The sequence below is a fragment of the Haliaeetus albicilla genome, chromosome 19, assembly GCF_947461875.1.
Source record: "Haliaeetus albicilla chromosome 19, bHalAlb1.1, whole genome shotgun sequence".
In the NCBI taxonomy this organism is placed as follows: Eukaryota; Metazoa; Chordata; class Aves; order Accipitriformes; family Accipitridae; genus Haliaeetus; species Haliaeetus albicilla.
The window spans coordinates 10,484,218-10,506,090 of NC_091501.1; the positions used below are offsets into that span (position 1 = coordinate 10,484,218).

The following is a 21,873-nucleotide window of genomic DNA, read 5'->3' on the forward strand; positions in this document are numbered from 1 at the left end:
CACTTCACTTACAGCAAAAATACAAATATTTATGAAATGAGTCCTGGTTGCTTTCAAATGGACAATTTGCATTTCTGATTTAAAGAAAGAAACACACAGCTGTGACACCTTGTTTTCAGAACACAACACCACAGGGAAACCAAGCAATAAGGCAAGGCTGCAGTTGGCATTAATAAGCAATTGATTGCAAAAAGCAGAGGAAATTCTGACAATTAAATTGTTTTTTAATGGCAACTAAGTATGCTCACAGGAGGAGGTAGTGAGCTTTTCCAGTACAGATTGTTGGGGTAGTGAAGTACCAGGGAAATGTGAAAATGTCCAAAAATCAAACTGGACAGGGTGGTCATAAAGGCATCTGCTGATGATTAATTCTATGAACCTTTTTGACCAGTGTTCTTATACTACTTTAAGGCTGTATGGCATGCCAGGGCTTTGATTTCACTCTTAGTAGGAAAGGCACAAATTTCCATTCATGTCCATGAGTCAAGATAAGCCCATAAATACATAGGCTTATGCAACAGTGTATTCAGAATTACAAGGACTTAAACATACTGTTTCTTGCTAGGAGTACAGGAATCAGCTTTCTAATACAGTCCACAGCAGAGTGTGAGAACAGAAGGAAAAAAAACCTATCACAGAAAAATGTTGACCAAAACTTTGAAATGTATTGCAGCCAGAACAAAATGTTCCCAGTATGATTGGAGGAGGCAGCCTGTACCTCAGGGTAGCAAATACCGAGCAGTTGTATATAAAATGTTGTAGGATGGCAAAGCACTATGCTGAAAACCTCCAGACGCAGGTCTACATGGCCTTTTCAGGCACCTTTCACAGTGATCATTGTGAAGCTTGGTAAATATTTAATTGGAAAAAAACACCAAAGAATGCCTCCAAAACCCAGGAAGTACCGATGACAATTCTGCAAGTTATTTTTTTTCAGCCTGACTATACTGTACTCAGGCCCTAGAACAGTGGGATCAAACAATGTTGGCACTGTCATCTTGTTCTGTGAAAGAACCTGAATTCAGTTTCAGGTCCATAGCCTGAAAACAAAGTTATAAATATATGTATTGCCAGGACACTGGGTGTCCCTCAGGCCAAGAAGTTCATTCTGAATGATCGTTTCCTCTCAAGGATGTTTTAACACTTGCAAAACATTTGTGGGGGCTTATTTTAAAATTATTTTGAAGAGAGGAACCCTTACTAATTTGGTCTTCTTGTATTTTCTACTTAGTAATAGCCAGGTCTTTTCCCGGAGATAACCATGGCTCGTTTTGTGTGTGTGTGTGTGTGTATGTGTGCAGGCACAATTCTTTCAGGAGGCACTTGCCAAGGCAGATGCAGGTGTCCAGTGTTGATTTTAACATGGGAACAGATCCGATTTTGCAAAGGGGAGAGACAACAACCAGCATTGGGAGAATAAAACCGGAACTCTACAAACAGAAGTCTGTGGATTCTGATGGGCAACAAGAAGATGTGAAAACATGTGGAAAACTTAACTTCAGTCTCCGGTATGATTATGAGAATGAACTTCTGGCTGTCACAATTGTCAAAGCCTTGGATCTGCCTGCTAAAGACTTCACAGGAACATCCGACCCCTACGTTAAGATTTATCTGCTTCCAGACAGGAAAAAGAAGTTTCAGACACGAGTTCACAGAAAGACATTAAATCCTGTCTTTGATGAAACCTTTCAGTTTCCTGTAGCCTATGATCAACTCAGCAACAGGAAATTGCATTTCAGTGTTTATGATTTTGACAGATTTTCTAGACATGACATGATTGGGGAAGTTATTCTTGATAACCTTTTTGAAGTCTCAGATCTCTCCAGGGAAGCCAATGTATGGAAAGACATCCACTGTGCCACCACAGTAAGTAATGTGTTCCAAAACCATTAATGTGATATTTTCATTTCTATTTGTAGTTCGTGGCAGAGCATCCTGTTTATCAGCAGAGTCTGGAAGAAAAAAAAAAAAAAAAGTTGAAAATATTTTCCTCTGAGCATAGAGAATAAGATGCTTAGGAAGCTATAAAATTTAATTACTAAAAAATCTTCTGGGAACATACCGTCACCCTTATGGCTCACTGTGCAAAAGTAAATTAGGTTTATTAATTAAATAGTACATCACAAAAGTCACTGCTTAACAAGAACAATTAACATTTTCCTGTAAGCAAAATACCTTGTCCTTCAAAATGACCATCTATTGAGGAACAGGGCCCATCCTGCTCTTGTTAGCAGATTTTCGTAAGTTGGGAATCTTGTGAAGGAAGAGAGAGAGGCTAAAAATGCTTGAAGTCTGAAATGTTCATTGCTGGCTGCCCTGTGCTTAGGGTCCCCAGTAGATGTATCTGTGTTGCTGCTGGTTACTAGCAAAATTCAAGAGGCACAGGCAAGTACAGTTAGGAAATAGAAATTATTTGTTTATTGTTACAAGCAAGAAAAGGAGGCCTGTGCATGGATGACAGGATGGATGACAGGCTACCAGTGGGAAAACCACAAGTCTCCAAACATTGTCTTTATTAACCTTGAAATCCAAACTCATCTTCCCTGGCTGGAATTTGGAGGCAGGGGGGAATATGAAATGTTTTGGTCTGGGGTTTTGATTTTGGTGGTTTTTTTAACTATTATGCTATTTATATAGAAGTTTTTCCATCTCTTGTTCTGTGGAGATATTCAAAACAGTCTGAGTCATCCCTCAGTTTGAGTACGGACTGGTCTTCCACATCAAGGATGAGCAGAGGACAGAGCAGCAGTAGACTTTGGTGACAGAAGCTTCGTACCATCCCTTCAATAGAGCCAGAGACTTCCCATGCCTCTTTTCCCAAATGTTTTCGTGCTGTTCATACCTGCTAGATAAGGAAGTCTAGGGCTGCGTGACTAGGAGGACAAAGGACTGGTATTTCCTCATCAGTTTGAGCATAAGCAATGTGTTTCCTAAGGAAGGAGAAATATTAGGGAGCAGAGCATAGTGGAGACAGTTTTCAAATTTGAATTCACAAAAACAGCTATTTATTTTGGTTGCTGCATCTACCAAACTAGTCTGAACAGCCTCCGGCACACCTCCAGAAAACCGCATCTGTGTATGCTTAGTGTGATCAAGCTCAGATTTCAGGTAAATTTAAGAATTGTGTTCTCAAGCTTAAAATTAGATCTGTGTTTAAGGTCTTGGAATAATAGCCCAGTAACAATTTTTTTTAATTTATTCTAGCTTTGATAATATCTGTAATACTTCAGTAATGATTTAAATGCTCACTGGTCCTTTGCAACAGGTGTGTGTGTGAGATTTTTAGCTGATAACTAGAATGGTTTCAGCAAATTAGAATCCCTGGACTGTTCATCACTGGTCTTGAGCAGATTGAAATGCCATACCAAATTATGCAGTTGGGAGAGATACTGATATACATCTGGATGAAAATGGTTGCTAATCTTGGCGCTGAATTCTAATACAAGTCTCTTCCTCATGAAGGGTTAGTACATGCAGTTATAGTGCTTAATTCACTCTGCTGGTGTTTTACTATGTATAAAGTTTAAGAGAAAGCATGAAGTTTTTGGATTTCAGCCTTTCAGCCAGTATAGTTTACAGTATTCTGTGTGTGTGAAGAAGTTGCCTCCACTTTAACCATTAACAATAAACACATAAAATTGAGGTATCTTCTAGTATTGAGTGGCCGCATCAGCTTTCACAAGCCTTACACTATTCTCAGAAAATTATGTAAGAAACTGATAGAATTGATTTTTCCTAGCAAAATGAAACCCTCCTATACAATGTCCTGTTAGTATATGTGCAGTGTGCTGCCTTGTGTTTTACTTCAGCTGTTTCATGTAGATTAAAATTGGTTAGTAATAAAGTTTTCTAGTTCTGCCATTTCAGAAACTGTAAGATGAGGGAGGCAATCCTGCGCAGGAATAAACAGTGCATAAGATGTTAATCTATGGGGAATCATAGTCTTAAGCACCAGTTCCAAAGTTTACCAAAGTCACTAACTAGCAATTAAATAACTAACTAATGCTTGCCAGAGTCAACTGGACTTAGATTAAGCGTTGAAAAAAAAGATCCAGCTGGTTCTACAGTTAGTGAAAAGTAACTGTACTCCAGGCAAGCATGCTTTGGTGTTCATAAAGAATCTTTAAAAAACAAACTGGCTGTCTCAGTGGGAAGGTCCTTACTTACACAGTAGAGCATAGGAACCAAGATGCCATTCTGCGAATATATTTCTCTCATGCTTTTTCCTTCTTCACCTCTGCTCTGTTTTGTTGCATGTTCTGTGAAATTTTTCAGTCTTTTGTTCAGACATGCTTCCTACACCCAGTGATTTGCTCATGGTGTTGCTAAATGATAGATGGTAGAAAATGGTAGACGTGATAGATCAAAGGATTAGTCCAAAACTTAAAAAACACAGCAGAAGTAGCCTCTCTTCAGCTTTGAGTCTTTTACATCTCTTCCATAGTCAAAAATTTTCTATTCAGAAGGTAGAGTGAGGGTAAAAATCATTCCTATTACCTGCTCGGAAAGAACCTATTTTTATGACACAAGGCTCTGCAGTCTCAGAGTTGAACACCGACTAGACAGATTTACCAAAGAAATGCGCTGCAACATTTAACAGTGAAGGAAGTTACCACAGGACATCAGGAGAGTCTCTGCTATGCAAAGACTCTGTCAGTAGTTAACATCATTTTTAAAAAGATTTGCTGGCACATCCATAAATAGTTTTTATTTGGTACAGGAAATACAGTCTGGGGAAAAGCAGACTGGATGGTTGCACTGAGTCCTTTTGGCCATAAAACCAATGACTCTGTGGGAATCTACAGTTTGAATATTTTTTTTTGCTCATAATAGTAATTTGAAACTATTTTATAGAAGTGTGGGATTGGCACACACACACGCTCATTTTTATTCTTACGGTTTTCAACCGTTGATATTTATTATCTTTTGTAGTTTGTATTTTGTTTCTTTAATTTTTCATTCATATCATTGTTTCTTTCTTATACGTTGTGTTGAAAACCTACAGCTATCGTGTAATATGTAACATGTACCTGTTGTAAGTGCTAAAGCATTTTCATTTCTTAATGTTAAATTATCAAGGTAAATTTGGTGTAAAATCGGTTGTGGAAAAAAAAGTATCCTCGATATCTGATAGTATTAATACCCCTAAATTTTGCTTATACATGGGTGATTGAATTTTCAATAAATAATCCATCCTTTACTTCTGTTTGGTTGATTAATTAAAAAAAAGAAATACTCAAGAGGCAGCTTTGGACCACCTGTGAAGGTTGTTCAGCATATTGGAATACTGTAATTCTTAATACACTTCAGGAAATTAATTCATAACATGAGAGAAACAAGTAATATCAAATGGATTGTTTAGTCAACATATCTAGCTTCTGGTTTTGCGAAGTGCTTGTGAGTTTTGCATTCATTTCTGAGGTTTTGTTGCTATCAAAATATACTGCATACTTTAAAAAAAGGAAACTCATTTATTGGAAATGCTAACAAGCACTTGAGTGCAAATATTCAGTGTTGTAAAATTGATTCGGCAAAAAGACCACCGATCTAACACTTTCTGGATGTAAAAGTTTAGTAACTTCCTATTACACTTTTTAAATTGATTGATTCCTTTGGAAATCTCCATAGTTTGCTGTTTCATAAGTGCATAAAAACTGGCACACTAGACCTTACTCTGAGTAAGGCAACAGTGGTGTAGAGCTGACAAAGATAAGTCTCAATGATAGTCAAACTTTGAGGCCACATTATAAGGATTGTCCTATTTTCTAGTGTTCAAAGAGCAGCACTATCAGGAAATGTTTTATCACCAGCAATGTAGTGGACTATGCCCTACAGTAAGCCATCCTCATCAGAATGGACTTAGACTGTTAGTGTTTCTGGAAATGTACATAAAAGCTTTAACACAATGTTAAACAGGTGTGAAAGAGTAAAGGCTTGTCAGTATAGAAACATTTATCATCTCTATAATGGGAACAGCCCCTTTAAAGCCAAGAATAGCTGGCACTTGTCATTTCTACTCAGGGCCAGTGATAGAAAGGATTCATGTGATCACCTGCTTCTGAGTAGATGAGAGAATACTCTGTGTCAGTCTTTACAGGAAACATGTTGAGGTTTTTCATTTAGGTTTGGGACTGCTGTAGGTGTGGGTGATAACTAGAAAAGATGATGAACAAAGGGTGGGTTTCTGTCCAGTTCCTGAAAGTGAGGAAGGTTTCTATTATTATTGAATATTTCTTTTCGTTTGAAATGAAAAATTATTGAAATATTCTGCCTTGCTAGAGGCAAACTACTACTTCCAGTACACCTTAAAAGTAAGAAATATTAGATGAACAAAGAATATGGTTTCCTCAAGGGAAGTTAATATCTCTGTGTCCAGGTGGTACCCTGGTAGCTACGCTAAGGTGCACGGCTTGACTGACCTGCTGTGCCCTAAGTGCCCTCTGAGTTTCTCACTGCAAATAGTCTCTTTGCAGTCAAGGCATTGCTGCTTTGGAAGAGCATCTTCATACGGGAAGCCCCATCCATTTTGGTTCACTCACGTGACGGTAGATGCCATGGTTAGTTCACAGAAGTACCTCTGTTCTCAGCTGTTCTGAAGCAGGAATGGGCTTCCTCGCTGCCTGGCAAGATGAAACTACCCCCCGGTGCACAAGACAGATGGTTATGTACGGAGGGAGTGACAAAAGAAGCACCCAGGAGGCTTCCCGGGGTGCTATTGAGAGCATTCAACCTGCTGGACCCAGCGTGCTATCTCAGGGAGTCCTCTCTGTGCAATCAGGGCTGCAATCAGCAGCTGCGCTTACCCAGAGCAATCAGGATGGCGGGTGAAAACAAGTATGAAGCCTCCACAAGCGAAAGACACAGTCATTACAGCTTCCATACTGTCTTCCACAGAGGCAAGAACAAACACAAACCTCATTGATTCATTTCCCAGGACAACAGCTCAATCAATAAGTGGTGCTGGGAGGAAGAAAAAGAGCTGGATTTGACATGCAAAGAATGACAGGAGAGGAAAATAAATATTAGCTGTGGGGACAAGGTTTCCAAAGGAAAATCCCCCTGAGAGCTGGTAGAATTAGCTCTCCAGTTTGAGCTTCATGTAGCTTTTGACAATTTCTGTGATAGCATAAATACCATTAAATTCTAAATGCATAGATGAGAGAACAGATAGACTAGTAGATTTCTGCACTGCTCTCTCCTATCATTCTTTTAACTCTTGATCTATACTTCAAAACCAAAAATGTCTTAATACAGTCTTAGCTAACTGTCTGAGGGGACAGGTTTCCCTCTTCTTTTCTTTCCATCCAACCCCCAACATTTATCATTATGTTTTATTTTATCCCTGATTCTTGAAGCTTGAAGTCAGTAGTTTTTATTGGAAAGCAGGAATACACATAATATGCTTCTAAACAGAACAAGAAAAAAAGAGAGAGAAAAATCTGCCCTTTGGGGGAATTACCTTCCTGCAGTATTCAAGTAATCCAAAGGTTAGCCAATGCATTTTTCTTAAACTTGCATACTATACAGAAAAGCAATTTTCAGGGTGACTAAAGGAAACAGCTAAAAGTCTAGGAATGTAAATGCCTGAATAACTTCTTTGATATCTAGGAAGTTATTATTAGTTAATACCGATGCTTGCTCAAAATACAGTAGGCAAATGAAGAGAAAAAAATTGCAAATGTCTTGTTTAGGAAATGAGTACAAAATAAATATCTGCCAACCTAGTATTTTTGCTATGCTACTCTCACATGCAATCTTTAAAACATCATTTAAATGACCATTAATAGGAAAGTAGTTCTGGATATTAAAATTGATGTTAAGAATAAAAATTATTACTTATTGTGGATTATGATAATCTGAATGATAATGAAAGTAACAACAAGGAAGTTTTGAGGGGATTTCATTTCTAATGCAGTATTAATTATGCAAATACTTGCATTTTAACCATGAAAATTAATGACACACTAGTAACAATAAAAGTGTATAAATTTTTTAGTTCCAGTAACATTTACGTAACTCATTGTAAGAATCCATAGCGAGTTGTTCTTTTAAGACTTTGTTTGAATTGCAAAACTTGAAAAACAAGTGGAAAAGAAGAAGAAACAAGCATCCATAAAAAAAAGGCCTAGAGTTCATTTGTGATCAAAAAAAGATGCAAAGATGACACTTTATTTCATATATCAGCTCCCTATAAGCTTTTCACTCCGTCTGGCATAGGAAACCAGTTAAGATCTTGGATTATAGGAGGGAAACTATGGAAGTTCTTACTCTGTCAGTATAGTCAGTAAATAATTTCTCCTATTCATTTCAGAATTATGGGTGGTAATATGTGAGAAGAAACTACCCTGAACATGGAAGGTTCTCTAACTTCCTCACTGAATTTGTGGAGGTTCCTAGCTAAAAGTTGTCTCTTCTATTGAATCTAATGGAAACAACTGGGAAAATTAATTGGAATAAGGGACAGCAAAGCTTTCTCCAGCAACAACAGTTGTAAAAACTCAGTCAGGGTAATTGATGCTCCCCTGCAAGGGCTTCAGACTTCTCCTCACATCCCTCCCCTGTTTATCCATATTGTGAGTAGGGAGCACAGCCTCTGTAGAACACTGCTACTTCTACTGCCCCTTCTTCTAGAGGGGGAGGCGACTCTCCCCCTCTGCTCCCCTCTGGTGAGACCCCACCTGCAGTACTGCGTCCGGCTCTGGGGCCCCCGACATAAGAAGGACATGGACCTGTTGGCGCGAGTCCAGAGGAGGGCCACAAAAATTATCAGAGGGCTGGAGCACCTCTCCTATGAGGACAGGCCGAGAGAGTTGGGGTTGTTCAGCCTGGAGAAGACTCCAGGGACACCTTAGAGCAGCCTTCCAGTACCTAAAGGGGACCTACAAGGAAGACGGAGAGGGACTTTTTACAAGGGCGTGTAGTGACAGGACAAGGGGTAATGGCTTTAACCAAAAGAGGGTAGATTTAGGTCAGGTGTAAGGAAGAAGTTTTTCACTGTGAGGGTGGTGAGGCACTGGAACAGGTTGCCCAGAGAGGCTGTGGGTGCCCCATCCCTGGCAGCGTTCAAGGCCAGGTTGGATGGGGCTTTGAGCAACCTGGTCTAGTGGAAGGTGTCCCTGCCCATGGCAGGGGGGGTGGAACTAGGTGATCTTTAACGTCCCTTCCAACCCAAACCATTCCATGATTCTATGATAATTCTATGATTCTACAGGCATAAGTGTGAAAATGAGAGCACTGGTGTCCATTGGGTCTGATAACAAAAAAAAATAGAATACAGACCTTTTTTCATCGGACTTTGCCAACCCCTGGACTGATTTCCCAAGAGCCCATAAAGCAGGGAATGTGGACAGATCCTTGGTAACCTAATGGAAAAAATTACTAGCACATCCACTCAGGTGTGGCAGCTTGTGTGGGGTGAGAATTTCGCTATGTGGAGAATCTGTATTCTGTAGCTAAAAAAATCCATGTTCATCTGAATAGCTGACATATGCATTTGAGATTGGTGTTTTCTTTGTTTTATTTTGTTCTAGCATTGCTGTATTAGCAAATGGATTGGATAGTGAGGTAAACTGGAAGCCATAAAAATAACTGAAGCTCGTGTAGCGCTTACCACTAGTCCAGTTCCTTCGTTCTGTGTGATGGCTTGTGTATGCAAAAGAGAAATAAGTGAAGAAGAGCTATTCAGTACCAACAAATTCTTCCTTTTGCATTAGTGCAGCTGTGCTTGATGCTGTTTTTTCTGTATCCATTATTGATAGTCAGTGGGGGGAATCATTATGAGCACCTGTAAAGCTAGCTGTTCATTGAAATCTAAGTTTAATTTAAGAAGAAAAAAGAAAGACTCAAAATAGGCATAGGAAAGAGACAAAATTTCATGGGAGTTACTTAATATGATACATGTAAGAGAATCTGAAGCATAGTTAAAAATATGCATGAATGGCAACCACTAAGTCCAGGCTTGTGTCTTCTGAGCTGTGTTTTGTTTGAGGTGGACTGTACTGCAGACGCGATTGTTGAGGGCAGTCTGTGCCTTGGCTTCCTCAGATTTGCTTGTACTGAAGGGTTCCTGTCAGATGACTTGTGTGAACTTAATTATCTAGTGTATTATAAAGTGGGAAAAATACAAATTTTCTCGAGCACTGGGATCCTGAAGTAATTTAAATCCTATTTTTAAATCTCAATTAAAATCAATAATACTTAGGATCCAGGGCATTTTAAAATGTCACTCGTGATAATCAGTGTGGTAGACAAAGACTGCCATGAGAAGTTTAAATGCTGAGCCTTAATTTGTTCATTATCTAGGTCTGAACCGGTGTTTTCAGCTCCAAATTCATGAACCTCTGGTGCTCAAGCTAACAAAAAAAGAGTGTGTGTGGATGGGTGGGGGGAATGGTGATATCCCAATACCCAGTCTCTGATACTATCATATATATATATATGCATAATTTTAATCTTAATCTTTCAAAAGAGCATTTAAAAGTTAGTTAGTCTTGGGCTTCACCCTGTGTGATTGATTTCCAAAGAATATTTATTTTAGTGATGCATTTTAATATCTTAATCCCCAGTTGCCTTATGACTTGTAGAGGTCCTAACAAAATATAGTTCAGTCAAATATGAAGACCACCAATCTTGGCAGATACTCAGAGTAGAAACTGATTAAAAGTACTAGGACTTTCTATTCCTTACTAACCAAAAAGACACTGTCTACAAAACTGTCAAGAAACATCAGATGCCACAAGTAGTACCAAATTAAATTAAAAAGATAAAATCATCAGAGTTGTTTAAAGGATTCTGAAAGAACTTGTGCTTTAACTCAACCTGAGGACCGTGGGAACTCCTAGTCTTTGGTGGCACTCTGTGACTGCCAGTTCTCTCCGCCAGGAAGAGAGTTAAATGGTGTCTACAGACTAGTGCAGGGTAACTACTAATTTTATTTCTAGCCCTTTGATCTTACAATGAGTGACTCATAAATGTCTTTGATATAGACAAGAGTGTTTATTTGAAATAATACCTATTCTAGACTACTGTAGAATTTATCTATTGAAATAATGCATAGAGCAACATGAGTATTGTTCAACAATAAGAAAATCAGACATTTCAGGGCAGCAGAAGCCACATTTTTTCCAGGTATAGGTCACAGGTGTCAGAAAATGCCTGCATAAACAGTGGAGTGGTAGAAAGCCTTTTCCCAATCCTAAAACCATCCCTTACCACTTCAAACTGAGTAGTCAGTACACAGGTTACAGCGCTCCAGTAACTTCAATACATCTGCCCTTTGGACAGTCTGCTGTGCAGAGTGTAAAAATTCCCTTTATTTGTTGTCCAAGTATTTTTTTTTGGATTAAGGCATCTTGCTTACTCATTGCATGGTCAAAAACACTGGGTTTGATTGCAGGGGATTTTCCAAGCTCTTTTTCAATATAACTTCAGTACACGGTGTTCAGAAAGGAAAGAAAAAGGACTGAGCATAAGCCTCAAATGGTTGCTATTTTGTTAAACACTGATGCTTTTCTCTGCTCTTCACAAAAGTGCGGTAGAGTGACCACCATATGGAGTTTTGCAAGTATTTTGAGCAACACTTCTTTTAAAATATTTAAGTCATGGTAAATAGTCCTGTCTGTATTCTTGTTTATCATTTGAGCTCAACCAAACCTTTGAGTGTCTATCCAATTTCTCTTCAAAAAGAAATGATAGAATATTCAAGTTTATACTCCATCTTGCCAAAATTATTTTTTCCCTACTCACCTACACAAGTCCTCTCTCTGAAGAAGGAAGAATTAGTCCTTTTTATGAGCTGCCCACTGTGTTTTATGATCAAACCCATCTTCAACACCTCTGTCAACATAGGCCTTAAACTTTGAAGCACTGGATGTGGGGGAACTATACTTCCTTTTCAAACAAAAGAGTCAGATGTCTTTGACATATGGATATGAGGAACAACAATCAGACTCTGAATTCAGAAAGTAATGCTAGTAACAGAAGCTGTGCTTAAACCGGGTTTCAGATATGACAAAAAATGTAAAATATAGAGAGAGCACTTGCCACTTTAACAAATGAGTGAAAGAATTACACCTAATTTGTTCAAGTTTTATTTATATTTTCTGAAACAGAAAAGTGAGTTTGTTAATGTACTCTGTGGCCCAAAATTCTGCGCTCTGTGTGGCAAAGTAAGGGGTTGGGCTAAGGAGATGTCAAATAGCTGTATTTATCCTATGTGGACTGAATGAGCTAAATCATTTTGAAATCCTGAGAAATCTGAAATCCTGACAAGCATGAAATTTGCCCACGGCGTATGTTCAAGTGTATGCTTATCAATCTATTAATTCTCAGAACAGAATCCCAGCAAAATGACTGAACATGTGAATTGACCAACGTACACAAAAGTCAATATTTTATTAACAGTGCAACAAAGAATTCAAAGCTATTTTAAAACTGCATTCTTCAATATAAAGTCTGCAATGCAGGGAAAAAAAAACAACAAACCAACAAAACCCTTGAAGCATGTGCTTAAGTCCATCTTTACTCAAGAAAGATCTGAAGTACCTGTTTCAATTTAGACAGAGTATTAACCCGAAGGAAGTCAATAAAACCGTTCATATACACAACTGAAAAATGTGAACAAGAAGCCCCAGTCTGTCTCGTAATTATAAGTAATGTATTTGTCATCTACACAGCAATCATTATTTTAGTATATATCATTTAAAAATACATCATGCTTGCCTTCTGATGCTAGAACAGCTGTACCATAAATCCAGCAGTTCTCAAACAAATTTTGTACTCTCAGGGTAGCTGTAGGTTTGACAGATAAAATATTAAAGCTGAGATATTAAAAATAAGCTTTTAGTAGTAGTCAAAAAAAGTCCTTTGAGATCACATGAGCATGCTTGCGAGTGGCTGCCTTACAGAAGTGACTTCCTTACACGCTCCTTACAAGCTCATATTTAAAAATCCTGAGTTGTTCTTAATATGCAATTTTCTTTGGGCTTTTGGGGGGGGTCTATTTAAAATCTTAGAAAAACAGGAACAATTTAGAACATAACTAACATCTCAACAACTAAACTTTTGTGGTATTTGGATAATTATATAATTGTGAGAAAAGAAAAAAATAAGAACTGAAGGAACCTCTCTTCCTTAGGTTACATGTCTCAAGTGTTGTACCATCTGAACTGTATAGCAACATCATATTGCATGAATTCACAGCACATTGTCTCAACATAGAAACCACCTCTTTATGAGGATTATTAAGGTTCATGTGGACCTTATCCATCTTTCTGAGTATATTATCCTCCAAAAAGCTGCTGTTAAGCTGGGGAAGTTGTAGGTGCTACTCCTTTACTTTGCTTTTCTTCTAGAACAGAACAACCCCTCAAAGCACAGTAAGAGCAATAAAGCTAGCAACTTTTACAAGTGCATTCATCTTTTCAAAGCACTTAGATAGCATAAACCTTTCGTATGCATACCTTTGTGCAGAAATAAATCTCCTACATGAATTCCAGTGGCTAATAGGCATGTAAATGTGTGTGATCTAAATATCCTACCAGATTTCCTTCTGTTGGGGATGAGGGAGTCTGAGTTTTTTCAAGAGCAGAACTTGACATTCTACATTCAGCAGACTGTGTGAATTAATTTGTGTGGATTCAACACAAGCATATCAGGAATCCAGAAAGTTTTGGCTCTGCTTTTGTTTTAATTTCTCAGTTTAGTAATTCTAGATCCTGTCACTAAAATATTATCCTGTTGATATTCTTTCCATATTTTATAGAAATAAGAAATATAGAAATAATTTCCGAAAATTGTTTGTGACCTCTTCAAAAGCATCTGAGGCTGCAAAAGAAGTCTCTCCATGTTAAAAAAGGAATTCTAAATTTTGCGTGATCTGAACAGAACTGTTTGCAGGATGGTCAGATTTCTAATCATTGCTTTTCTTTTTCAGGAAAGCATAGATTTGGGTGAGATCATGTTTTCCCTTTGTTATTTGCCTACTGCTGGGAGAATGACATTAACAGTCATCAAATGTAGGAATCTCAAAGCAATGGATATAACTGGCGCATCAGGTGAATCTACCTCTCTTTTAAATAACAAGGCAGAGTCTATTCAGGAAGGGGGACAAATAAGAACTCCTTGGGTTTTTTGTGTTTAACGTGGTTGTGAAATGGAAGTAGCAGGAGAATGGGTACAGGCCTTGTTCAGATCTACTGGCTATCTTTGGTCTGGCAGTCAGCATGTCTGCTCAGAATGCCTACACCTTTCCTTTGCATTGACAGCGCATTGAAAGCAGTGTTTGCCAGGGTCATTAAAATCTTTCTAATTTTTTGTCTTCTCAATATGACATTCCGACAAGAAAATATTGCTTTTATGCTACACATTTGAATGACTTTGAGTCCAAATGCACACAACTGATTATCTGTTACTCAGATCCATATGTCAAAGTGTCACTGATGTGTGAGGGTCGAAGACTGAAAAAGCGGAAAACGACCACGAAGAAGAACACGCTCAATCCCGTTTATAACGAGGCCATCATCTTTGATATCCCTCCAGAGAATGTGGACCAGGTCAGCCTCTCCATTGCAGTGATGGATTACGATCGGTAAGCACAGTTTGCTTTCTGACCATTAATCTTCTGCAAGAAGTTACTTGATCATTGCAAACGACTGCTTTCCACCTCCTTGAACTTTCAAGTAGGTTCAGTGTCACAAAAGATAAAGCCTTTGGGTCTTTTCCTGAAGAGGTTTAAAGCTTCCACACCTTTTAGAGCTCAGGCCATTTTATCTGTGTTATCAATAACTGTGATGAGGAAGAAACGTGGCTCAATCTTCTTACGGGCCACTAGCCTTGGCATACATTTCTGTCCCCATCTGGTGGCCGGACTATGTAAAAGCTTTATAAATTAGGTATGTCTCCCAGTTTAAAAAAGACCTTCACACCTCTAATTGCTATTTAAATGGCAGGTATTTGAAATCAAAGGAAATTTGGATGATTAAAAAAGAATTAGATGTTAATTACCTCATTGAATTAAGTCATAATTAATTCTTAGGTTGATTCAATAAAGAAGCTTTGTAACCTTTGGGTTTAGCCCTCACTGATAACATATCTGAGCCTCAATTATCTGTGTCCTCACCTAGAATTGACAGAAAGAGAATCCTGCTTAGAGTGGCTCAAGGAGTGCAGGTTAAACTAGACACTGACTGACAGAAACATGCCCTAGCCAAGTCTGCTTCATTCAAGTGCTATTAGTAATGAGCTCCTGAGATTGCAGGGCAAATAAACAGTGAAAGTCCAATTTAGTAAAACGAATCTTCAAATTGTTTTTCCTTGCCATCAGATTTCTGATCATCCTCCAGCTTCTGTCAGGAAGACTTTCTCAGTCAGATGTGAAAGGGGCACTGTGATGCCATTAGGGGCAGAAGAGCACAGCAACTTGCATACTGCCAGTCCTCTTCAGTTGCTCCTTTCAAAGCATTTGCTAAGAGGAAGTTAGGAAACATTATTCTAAGGTACATATAGGCAATGTAGAGAAAATTACTTTCTGGAGTCCCTCAACAAGTCTATGGCACTTCCAGAAGTATGAAGTATTAAGGTATAGCCTATTACAGCTATGCCTCTTGCCTTTCACATTTTTGACTGAAGTTCCAATGTCCACAGCAGTTAGAGCTGGGAAATATAGTGTGAAATGATGTCTGAAGGATTTGCAGCAGGAAATGTATTCCCTACCATTTTCCTTCACCTTCCTCTCCCACAAAATTTAAGCATGCTTTTCTTCTAGATAATTTGGTGCATTATGGTCCTTTTCTGTCCTTATGTCTTTTGAGTTGTAACATTTTAATGGCAAGGGTTAAGTTTTCATTGCTATTTTATAACTGCTAGAAGCACTCTGGTAGTGGCTGGAGGTTTTTGATGCTACCATTACAGAACTTAATATTACTATACTACCACTAAAACTAATATCTGTAATAAATAATGTGAAAACTTTGGGCATGTATTCTGTGCTGCACTAAACCAGTAAACAGAATTATACATCAGATGTTATTAAAACTATTTTTATTAAAAAAAATTCTGCCTCTCTGCAATTCTCAGAGTAGGGCACAATGAGGTCATTGGGGTATGTCGGACAGGAATTGATGCTGAAGGGCTTGGAAGAGATCATTGGAATGAAATGTTGGCTTACCCACGTAAACCAATAACTCACTGGCATCCACTGGTAGAGGTAAGAAGTAGCGAAATTTTCTCCTTCTCAGTATATTGAATTTTTTTGTCTCTCTCACACTTAGGTGCTTCTGAGAATCATGAAAATCAGTGCAGCATCTATGGAGCAGCCATAAGATCCTTAACACAACCTAAATCTAGTTGCATGGGCTTATTGATCACGTAAATGTGCCATTTCAAACATTTCCATGATGTGCTGACAGCATTGTAAAATTAAATTAAGACATTTAAAATTTCCAGAGGTTATGATAAGCAGTTTACATCCACTTAGAAGAGACCATTTGCAAGTATTTCTAAAGCAATCATTTCCTATTCAAAAACCTTTAACACGAACAGTTATGTTGCAAAAAACATTAATCTGAAACTGGCCTGCTAATTAGGCTAAATTGAGGCAACTTACCAGCAGGTACCTTCAGAGTTACTCAAACAGACACTTTTTGGAAGTTTATTCAAATGCATGGGGGATTATACGTACAAGTGCCTGGGCTTGGTCTCTCTTCAACCTGCTGTGGCCACATCTTACCGGTTTTCTGCGTGCAAAATGCTCACAGCTTTGGATTCAGAAAGATGCATATTGAAGCTTCAAGGAGCAGCAGGCCCTGTTCTGGGACACAGAGGACACACTGTCTAGCCCTTCCCAAAAGCAATCTCTGTAGAAAAATGAGTTGTGGTCTGAGGTATCACAGTCCATTAGGTTTCCCCATGGCGTAGCACATGGCTGCACAGCATGTCCAGTGAGAGGCAGAAAAAGCCCAAGAGCAAGGCTTCAGTAAAACACCTACAGAAGAGTGTGAGGGCAAGGAAACTGAGTCAATGCAGCAGAGAAGCCTCTTTTTAGAGGTTCAGCTCTCTGAATTATGTAAGTTTGGAGACAGAGGTACCATCCCTGATTGGTGAAATAAACCCACTCCTGTGAAATGTATCAGAAGCATTTTTAGGAAGTCGTTTTAGAAACTGTCTTTCCATTATTAGTTCTGCCAGAGACTTTGATCCAGAAAGGGTCTAGATGTGATTTGTGTTCTTTGAGGGAGTCTTTCATCCTCTGAAATGAGTGTGATGCACAGCCAGATATGATGACATTTGTAAAACTAACACTTTTCTTGCAGTTACCTGGCCGAGCAACCAGTTTTGATAGCCAGGGATCTTGTTCATCACCAAAACCACCGCTTACGCCCTAGGGAACAAGAGTGGATTCATCGTGTTCAGTGTCCAAAGCTCCCTTGTAGCTCACATCTACATAAACAGAAGGTTTGGCTTCCGCAGATGAACTGTATCCATATTTTTTTATTAAAATACATTTTTCCTATTCTAAGTCTTATATTACAGTTTATAATAATTTCTTAATGTATGAATGAAGTTGACTTGAGCCAAATATAACCCTTCCTCATACGAATTCATTCACCTGTTTTCTCGCTGGCCTATGTCCAGTGTCATATCCAAGCAGAGTTTTGATATGACCTATATCTTTGCATAGACGAAGAAATCAGAAAAAAAATCCCTTAAGCAATTCAAAACCACTGCAGCTTGTAACACCTAATTCTTTTGAGGGAGAACAAATAGTCATATATAGCTCATGTAGTAAATTTCTTCTAAATTGCACTAAATCCTGTATGACTTCTCAAGATAACACTTCAAACTGAATGTTGCATGAAAAAACAACTGTTGTCATGTTTCAAGTGTTTGGAAAATCAGTTCATTCCTTGGGCAGGGAGGAAGGGCTGATCAAAAGCCCACTGAAGCCGATGAGAAAGACCCTACCGGCTTCACTGGGTTTTAGTTCAGCCTTTATGGAACAGGTCTTACAACTGGATCTATGCAGTTATAATCTTCCAGCAATCAAGATGCCTGCTGCCCCTGCAAGAACTCGTTAGCCTGTCCAGCAAAACACCCAGGCAGTGCGCCCGGGCCGGGGGCTGTACTCAGCGGCCGTTTTGCTCCAGCTGCCCACCGGCTGATGAAGAGCTAGCTCGGATGTCTCTGCGTGGCACTGACCAGCGCACGTACGGGTATCGTTGTGGAAAGCTAATGTGTCTGCAATGAGTTGTGTAGAAGTTGATGCAGCTCCACGGAGATGTAGGTGTCTCCTGATGAGGTGCATCCAGCCCCTTTGGAGCAGCCCATTCGCTGCTGGCATCATGCAGTCCTTGCTTGGTCTTTACGCAGGTCAAACTGTAGATAAGAGAATGCTCTGAAGTAAAGGGATTGATTTAACGCGTTTTAGCTCTTCAAAAAATTGGCCAAAACTGCAGTTGCACACAACATTTTTCTGATTCTTGATTTAATGTGATGGTATTAGATTTCTCTGAAGTTATTTTGAGTAAGTGCATAGCTCAAGTGGAATAGTTTCTGGTCCCTGGCTGGATGTCTCTAGAATTATATGCTAAATATGAATTTGAGATATGTTTTGTGTCGATATATGGAGAGAGAAATTGAAATGTAGCAATTTTATAAACTCATAAACTCATTTATTAGAATACACAGTGACAGCAAATGCAAAAAGTATTGGCTAAAGTGAGCTGCTTTAAAAACTGGAAGAGACCTACATTTTATTTTGTGGATTTAGCTCTTTTTAACACTGCAGTTTACCTCAATCAGATAGTTAGTTTCTTCTTTTCTTTTTTTCTGGGTTTTTTTTTTTTTCTTTCTGCAAAGACCATGGCAAAGACTGCATGATTGGGACTGAGATTTTGAAAGCTGAACTGCAACTAGAAAAAAATTGAGGTGATGGCTCTGTTTGTATCTTTGTCATGTATAAAGAAAACTGAGAAGATAATATTTTCCAAAACAGAAGAAAAGTGTCATACACAAGAAAAATGTCAATGGAAGATTGGTTTATGATAAGGGAAGAATTTGTGAGAATTAATCAGTTATGAAGGGAAAAGGCAGTTTAGACAGCCTTCTGAAGAACCATTTTAGCTTGGTTAGTTTGGGCTGGTGACACAGAATACGTTTATGAAGATCCAGTCCCTCCATTCCACGAACTAATCTCTAAGACAGTGAAATATGCCTTGAAGTGTCTTAACTGCTCCAGGAAAGTTAGGAATGCTGGTCTTAACATTGCGGGTGTTTCTAAGGCAAAAAAGGAGGCAGGTTTTATACCTTGCCTTCTGTGCCTAGAAACATAGCAAGCAAGCAAACAAATAAATAAATCTTTCAGACATTCTTTACAAAAAAAAAAAAAAAAGGCTCCAGCCCAAGTTTTCGAATGTCTGTTCCAGATTGCTATTCATGGCATCTAGACAGACATAGTTTTTCCCAGAGACGGTTGGTAATGCTATACACTGATCCTCCCTGCTCAAGATTGTATTTTCATCACCATAAATACAGAGCAGCCTTGCAGAATTTCATTCCTCTGTTTGCTCTGGGTGAGTAATTTTTTAAACAGGAGAACAATCTCTCCTCTGTGGGTTTTTTTTCCTCCCATCATTGTTCTCACCACGAGATTCTGTGGCCTAGATCATTTTCATCATGATTTTGCAAGGTTGATATAGAAACAGAGATAGATATATGTATGTGGAGATTGAAAAACTATTTTGTGTATACATTTATCTTAATATAAATTATATCAGCGGTGGCCTTTGTGGCCTAGAAAATACTTTTTGTAATGTGGTACTGTAACAGTTAACTAAATATTCTTTGCACTTTTTTGCACCTAATATCCAAAAAGCTAACAATTTCACAATCAAATGTAGCATAAGTGTTCAGCAATGAGCGACATCTTTTTAAATATTTCATTGTTCTCTATGAGTATCCTATATGTTTCATCATAAGTAGTAAGGTATTTCAAGATTCATTTTCTCAGATTTAAATAGTTGTCAAACACCAAAGGAATAATAGCTCAGTTTGTGCCCTTTTGTTGTGTTATTTTTGTTATTGTTAATAACATAGTGAATGACTTCTGTGTCTAAACTTGATTTATGGGTGCTCTGCATCTAGGAGAAATCAGTCTGCAAAATTATTAGGACATCTAACTTCCAAAATGATCCCCTAATTAATTATATTTAGTCCCTTATCAGTAATTAATAGAATTTATGCAAAAGATTATATTTTTTAGGTTTTTTCTACTGTTTTCTTAGATCTCTCACAAGACTGGGTATTTATTTAGTATAACCAACCCATTGGCTTTAGAGCCTGGTTCACACGTTACTCTCTGAGCATACTCACAGAAGCACCGAGTAAAAGCTTAGCACAGTTTTAGTCAATGAATATGTTGCTTTAGATATCTCTTTATTAAGAAATTTAAAATATTTTAATTTGGAGAAGTTATAAACTCCATGCTCCCATCCTGAATATTTTTTTGTTGTTTATCCATATTTCTGCCATATCACAAACATTAGCCTAATTTGAGCAAAATCGAATCTGGCAAATGGTTGGTGTAAAATATATTGTAGTAATTTTACAACAGTTTGAAAAACTCACATTCCTAAAAGCCTGAGTTATTTTTATTGAAATGATTTACTGGAAACAGTAACAGTACTTAATAAGAATTGTATTTTGCACTGCAGAGCTTTTTTATACATTCACAACAGTAAACCACAGAACTGTACAGAAAAAGTACGTGATGGATTAAGTGGTTCCAGGGGAGCTGTTAAATTTTTGTATTTATTTTCAATAATGCACTGTAAAGTGAAAAAGCCCACATACAAATGTATCTAATGAGCCATTCCAGTCTTTTGGGTAAATATTGTTTTCAAGCAATTGTTTCCCTTCCCCACATTAAATAAGTTTTCAGGGACCATTAGATTTGCTCTAAGCAACCATAAAATTGTTATTAGGTCTATGCAAAATGTTAAGTAGGACCCTGAACCACGGGTAGATTTAGGATTCTAGTGGCACTGCAGACAGTAGCATAGGTGAGCATATGCTCAATAAGATCTAAGGCACGTATTGTACTCCGTGATCTCAATGTCAGATCACCGTATTGTATAATTTTGCTGATAGCACCCTTCCCCTCGCTCTGCCAGCAAGTAATCGTCTTTTTCCACCTTTGTCTGTATTAGGCTTGGGTTCAAGCAACAGAGACCTGACCCTGACTCTTGTCTGCAGTGCTGAAAGCTGACTCCTGGCCTTAAGAAAGTAGTAATATGAACCTGTGGGGTCTTGACCAAAAGGTGTAGCATAGCTACATCGCTCATTTTCATTCTACAAAGAGCTGTCAGAGAAGTAACTTCCCTTCTCCACAGTCCCTTATGATCATCAGACATTTAGAAATCAGTAATCCTGTTGGTTTTTTTGCTTCTAGCAAGCACTAAAAGAGCAATATACATATCTCAGGGATATGTATATTGGTCAGGGACAGAGAAAGTGGCCAGAACCAGTAAGATAAAACAAACCTTAGTATATCAGGACAAAAGTCCCCCTGCAGAATTTCTTCTTCAATATATGGAATTGTTTTGACTTCTTATGTTTAAGTAACAAAACCATACATATTTCTTAAAGAATCACAACCCCATTCAATATTCTTGAAGAAAATTTTGAGCAAACATGAAATGTTTTCACTGGGTTGTTTTTTTCCAAGGGAAAAAGCAATTACTTTCCAATCTCTTTCTATGGATGCATTTTTTGAGCAATATTAAGAAAACTTTAAGTTTCCAAAAAAGACTTATTTGATCCATCCATTTCTCCTATTTCTCAGTTTTTTTAATTGGCTTCTGTGTAATCCTTTTGAAA

The 21,873-nt window shown here is 38.2% G+C and overlaps 1 protein-coding gene across 1 annotated transcript in view; it reads left to right on the forward strand.

Moving 5' to 3' along the window:
- Nucleotides 1-17,500, forward strand: part of SYT10 (synaptotagmin 10) — a 36,117-nt gene extending 18,617 nt beyond the window's left edge. The window contains exons 3-7 of the mRNA XM_069807579.1: nt 1,302-1,866; nt 13,934-14,054; nt 14,416-14,587; nt 16,075-16,204; nt 17,310-17,500. Coding sequence (XP_069663680.1) covers nt 1,302-1,866; nt 13,934-14,054; nt 14,416-14,587; nt 16,075-16,204; nt 17,310-17,381 — 1,060 coding nt within the window. The 3' untranslated portion in view covers nt 17,382-17,500. The remainder of the gene's footprint in view (nt 1-1,301; nt 1,867-13,933; nt 14,055-14,415; nt 14,588-16,074; nt 16,205-17,309) is intronic.
- Nucleotides 17,501-21,873: the final 4,373 nt, after the last annotated feature.